The sequence below is a fragment of the Protobothrops mucrosquamatus genome, unplaced genomic scaffold (genome assembly GCF_001527695.2).
Source record: "Protobothrops mucrosquamatus isolate PMUCROS unplaced genomic scaffold, P.Mucros_1.0 scaffold2139, whole genome shotgun sequence".
In the NCBI taxonomy this organism is placed as follows: Eukaryota; Metazoa; Chordata; class Lepidosauria; order Squamata; family Viperidae; genus Protobothrops; species Protobothrops mucrosquamatus.
In genome coordinates this window covers 206,688-212,180 of record NW_015388238.1, presented here as the reverse complement: position 1 = coordinate 212,180, position 5,493 = coordinate 206,688, and the positions used below count along the sequence as shown (strand labels likewise).

Sequence of the window (5,493 nt, the reverse complement as noted above, 5' to 3'; positions counted from 1 at the left end):
GGGGATGTTGCAAAGGTTGTAACAGTGAAAAACGGTCATAAGTCACATTTTCCAGTGCCGCTGTAACTTTGAACAGTCACTAAATGAACTGTTGTAAGTTGAGGACTACCTGTATGTCAACGAAAAAGCTGAAGATATTTGAACCTGCAATCCAAGCCCACTTCTGCTCTAAGTGAATGGAAATCGCTTTTTAAGCTGGAGGGGTTGCATTTTGTTCTCCTTTAATGGATATTAAGGCAACTCCTCAGTGCCCAGAAGACAGAAACTCCTATTTTAACTGTTTGGGGGTGACAACCTAAAAAGAAAAAGACATTTCAATGAATTTCCAGAAAATTGTACATTGGTCGCAAGTCACAAAGGGAAGCTGAAAGAATCACTCATGAAACGTTCGCTGTCCGGATCCGCTGTCAGTCCCTTTCCCCCAAAATCAGAATCCGGTGACATTGACGCTTCTAAGCTTTAACCATTGGAAGGGACCTTAGAGGTCTTCTAGTCCAACCCAGAGGGTTCTGTGCAAAAGCTGGGAACTGTTGCTTACAAATTAATCATGGTGGAGAGAACCAAGGCATGAGTGGAGGACTTATTGTGAAGACTGGATTTTCATGCCAGTTTCCACTGAGGTCAGTTCAGCTGAGGAGAGCGATGAGGGCAAAGGGCTGAGGGTCAAGCCTTTCCACGAGGCCCTTAGCAAGTCACCGGTCATCTGAAGAAAACCCTGTTTGGAGAAAGGGTGTCCCCGCGCTGGATGCCTGGCTCCCATCCTCTTCTTCCTCCGCTACGACATTTGTTCGGTGGGTCTCATCTGAATATCGCCAATCTGGAAGACACAAGGGAATTTGGTCACTGCTGCTGGGCGAAATTGAGCAGAATAACAAATTTCAAGGATTCCCACAGACGTTGTGGTCACTTCTGGGGTCTCCTTTTTAGGGTTCTTTAACAAGGAAGTCCAGCAACCACTAAGTCTGCTTGGAGACTTAAGGCAAGGCTCTCCAAATTCAGCTTAAGACTTTAAGACTTGGGGACCTCATCTCCCAGAATTCCCCAGCTAGCTGAGGAATTCTGGGAGTTGAAGTCCTCAAGTCTTAAAGTTGCCAAGTTTGGGGACCCCTGACTTAAGGGATAGCAAGAGGAGAGAAAGTATTCTGAAATATACAGGTAGTCCACATTTTATGACCAGTCACTTAGTGGCCATTAAATGTCACAATCTACCTGAAAAAAGGAGGCTTACAACAGGCCTTCACACACACACACCCGTCACACATGATTGTACTTCGGGTGCTGAGCATTTATGACTGTCTGCAGCATCTGACGGTCATGTGACCACGTTTTACAACAGGTTTTGTCAAAAACTAGCACTTCTGTCTGTTGCATCATAGAGTTCACTTAAGGTCCACAGAGTTAATAAGTGAGTGACCAGTTGTAAGTTGAGAACTCTCTGAAAACCCTTCTTACATCTTTCTCTAGCTGCAAGTCAGTTTATCTAAAGCAGGGGTCTTCAAACTTGGCCCTTTTATGACTTGTGGACTTCAAGTGCCTGGCTGAGGAATTCTGGGAGTTGCCTCAGCATGCCTGACTGAGGAATTCTGGGAGTTGAAGTCCACAAGTCATAAAAGCGCCAAGTTTGAAGGCCCCTGATCTAAAGAAACGAGACTATGTGCAAATTTAAAGCAGCAGCTTAGAAATGTAAATTAATAGGAGAACTGCAGTGAGGGAAATATGGGAAGTCCTCAGTTTATGACCCTAACTGAACCCAACATTTCTGTTGCTAGGCAAGGCAGTTAAGTGAGTTTTGCCCCATTTCACGACCTTTCTTGCCACAGAAGTTAAGTGAATCCCTGCAGTTGTTAAGTGGAGCCGGCTCCCCCATTGACTTTGCATGTCAGAAGGTCACAAAAGGGGATCATATGACACACACCCCAGGACACTGCAACCATCATAAATATGAGTCAGTTGCCAAGCGTCCAAACTTTGATCACAGGGGATGCTGCAACGGTCATAAGTGTGAAAAATGGTCATAAGTGTTGTAACTTCGAATAGTCGCTAAACGAATGGTTGTAAGTCGAGGACAACATGCAGTCATAGCAACCAGACAGAAGCACACCAACATTATGCACAGCATGATATCACTACATTAGTGACATCATGGCATCCTTGAGTTACCCATAAAGTCATTCTTTATCATCTAAATGATTCTTGCATCATTTGTTGTGATGTGTGTGCTGCCATTTCCTCCCCCAGGGGCCTTCATGGAAATACTCTTCCCCCATCTCACCCATTTACAAAAAAATAAATTAAAAAAATTCAGAAACTCTACCTGTACATGAGGTGGGGCGCTGAGAACATATATTACAGCGTTGGCCATATCTTCAGCTTTTAGACACTAGGAAAGAGACAGAAACAGAATGCAGGAAAAAATAACAGAATAACAGAGTTGGAAGGGACCTTGGAGGTCTTCTAGTCCAACCCCCTGCTCAGGCAGGACACCCTATACGAGGGGTAGGCAACCTCGGCTCTTTTATGACTCGTGGACTTCAACTCCCAGAATTCCTGAGCCAGCATGGCTCAGCTTGGAAACCTCTCCCTTTCCCCTCAGCATGGCTGGCTCAGGAATTCTGGGAGTTGAAGTCCACGAGTCATAAAAGAGCCAAGGTTGCCCTGCCCCTGCCCCTGCCCTATACCATTTCAGACAAATGGCTGTCCAGTCTCTTCTTAAAAACGTCCAGTGTTGGAGCATGTATGCACATGTGAAGGATCATGAAAGAGGAAACAACTGCCAGCAGATTTTGGAAAGGGTTGCCCCAACCATCTTCCCATTTTTTGTTGCCAAGCCAAGATTTCAGAAGCCATTTCATTTCTGAAAGGTTGACACTCATTGTCCATCAGGGGTTTCTCAGCAGCTCCTGCTCGTTGATGGGTCTAAGCTGGTGGTTCTACAGAGCTAGAGCAATTCCCTGGGCCCATGTTACTTAGAAAACTGATAATAATCAAGCCAAAACTCTCCTCTCTCTGATACTCAGATGGTTCAAATACAGTGTCATTAGCTACAATCTTTCTCAACTTTAGCACTTTTAAGATGAGTGGACTTCACCACCCAGAAGTCCCCAGCCAGCAGGATTCTGGGAGTTGAAGTCCACATAGCTTAAAGCACACTGGTTGGAAGACTCTGGGAACTGAAGCCCACACATCTTTAAGCAATCTAGATAGGGGATTCTGGCCACTGAAGCCCACACATCTTCAAGCACAATGGGGTATTCTGGGAATTGTGGTTCACATATCCTCAGGCATACTAACTAGAGGATTTGGGGAATTGAAGTCCAGACATCTTCAACCACACTGGCTGGGGATTCTGGGAATTGAAATGCACACATCATCATCATCATCATCATCATCATCATCATCAACATCATCATCATCATCATACAGTTAGAAGGGATCTTGGAGGTTATCTAGTCCAACCCCCTGCTCAGGCAGGAAACCCTATACCATTTCAGACAAATGGCTGTCCAGTCTCTTCTTAAAAACCTCCAGTGTTGGAGCATTCACCGCTTCTGGAGGCAGGTTGTTCCACTGGTTAATTGTTCTAACTGTCAGGAAGTTTCTCCTTAGTTCTAGGTTGCTTCTCTCCTTGACTAGTTTCCACCCGTTGCTTCTTGTCCTGCCTTCAGGCGCCTTGGAAAATAGCTTGATTCCCTCTTCTTTGGGGCAGCCCCTGAGATATTGGAACACTGCTATCGTGTCCCCCCTCATCCTTCTCTTCATTAAACTAGACATACCAATTCCAGCAGCCGTTCCTTATAAGCTTTAGCCTCCAGTCCCTAATCATCTTTGTTGCTTAGAGGACTGGAGGCTAAAGCATCTTCAAGCACACTAGCTGGGATTCTGAAAGCTGATACCCATCTCTCTTAAAGCATGCTGGCAGGGGGATTCTGGGAGTTGTAGTTCACACATTTTTAAGCACACTGGCTGGGGGATTCTGGGAGTCAAAGTCCACATAGCTTAAAGTCGCCAAGCTTGTGGAACATTGTACTGTATCCTCTACCTTCCCACTCACTCTACCATTATGAACTCACAGTTCAGAGTCCAAAATTACCTAACCGTGCACCAGAGTTCAGGAATTTAGAAGCAAAAGCAGCTTTCTATACAGGGCTAGGTGTAAGATGGAGGCGAGAAGTCTAGATTAGAAAGACCCACAATTCTAACCCTACATTACTCATGATTCATCCCTGTTTCCAAAATAGCCCAAAGATCTCTGTAGATTAGCCAAAGCTCGCAAGTTAACAATAATCCCCAGCATTCATTCAGAGACAGAATAGCTTCGCAATGCACTTGACGTTGTTAAAGGCATTTAAACTGTACTTTTCCAAAAGGGGCTTTAACTTTCTGAAAATAATATTTGGTGATTTTTTTAAAAAAAAAATGGTTTCCTGCATTCAGTTCTTTTAATGTGGGTTGAGGGCGGATTTTAGCTGTAAATCTGTTTTGAAATAACTTTATCCTGCCAAGTTATTATGATAGGTAGGACAGAAATAAAGTAAACAAACGCAACCCAAAGTTCAAGAACTGTATGTGTGTGACACACTTGCACATGTGAAACACAGAAGTGTAGCTGTGTGTACATATCAGCCAGAAGCCGGTTTAGGACAAAATCCTAAATTTATATTAACTGAATGAATGACTTCTAGTTAAAGGTCTATAAAATTGGTTGCAAAATTAATTGTTTTCCTCTTTTGCCCAGTTAAACTGAAGTCCCCCCCCCCCGAAATTACTGATGAATGAAGAGGGTGCTCTTGCTAAGAATAGATAGAAGTTGCTAGAAAGGGAGGAATATGCAGGAAGTGCAAAGGTCTACTCAGATTATGGATTTCTTGGCAGATTAGCTTGAAGTTAAGTCTTGGCTAACCCAATTATAAAATCAATCTCATATCTGCATATGCCAATGATCTCTCTCAAATACAACCGTTCTCTCTCACATGGAAACAAGATGAATACATACAATGATGCCCGCCTTCTAACAGAAACAGCCAAAAGAATGAAGAAGAGGAGGGGGAAAGAGAAGGAAGTGGGAGGAGAAGGAATGAGGAAGTGGGAGGAGGAGGAGGGGAGGGGGAGGGGGAGGGGGAGAAGGAAAGGAGGAGGACTGTGGGGGTCCTTGGTGCTCTCTGAGCTTGGTGGTTTTCTGGCAGACGTTTCATTACCCAAACTAGGTAACATCATCAGTGACTGATGCTGCAAGCAAACCACCAAGCTCAGAGAGTATCAAGGACCCCTCATTTTGACCCTGAGCCAGCAGCAGCAGGAGGAGGAGGAGGAGGAGGAGGAGGAGGAGAAGGAGAAGGAGAAGGAGAAGGAGAAGGAGAAGGAGAAGAAGAAGAAGAAGAAGAAGAAGAAGAAGAAGAAGAAGAAGAAGAAGAAGAAGAAGAAGAAGAAGAAGAAGAAGAAGAAGAAGAAGAAGAAGAAGAAGAAGAAGAAGAAGAAGAAGAAGAAGAAGAAGAA

General features: G+C 44.3%; 1 protein-coding gene across 1 annotated transcript in view; it reads right to left on the bottom strand.

The window, feature by feature from the left end:
- Positions 1–224: 224 nt before the first annotated feature.
- The window catches only part of DHRS11 (dehydrogenase/reductase 11), a 35,579-nt gene continuing 30,310 nt past the window's right edge, over positions 225–5,493 (bottom strand). The window contains exons 6-7 of the mRNA XM_015824138.1: positions 2,315–2,380; positions 225–817 (exon numbers count right to left, since the gene is read on the bottom strand). Of these exons, the coding sequence (XP_015679624.1) occupies positions 776–817; positions 2,315–2,380 (108 nt within the window). The 3' untranslated portion in view covers positions 225–775. The remainder of the gene's footprint in view (positions 818–2,314; positions 2,381–5,493) is intronic.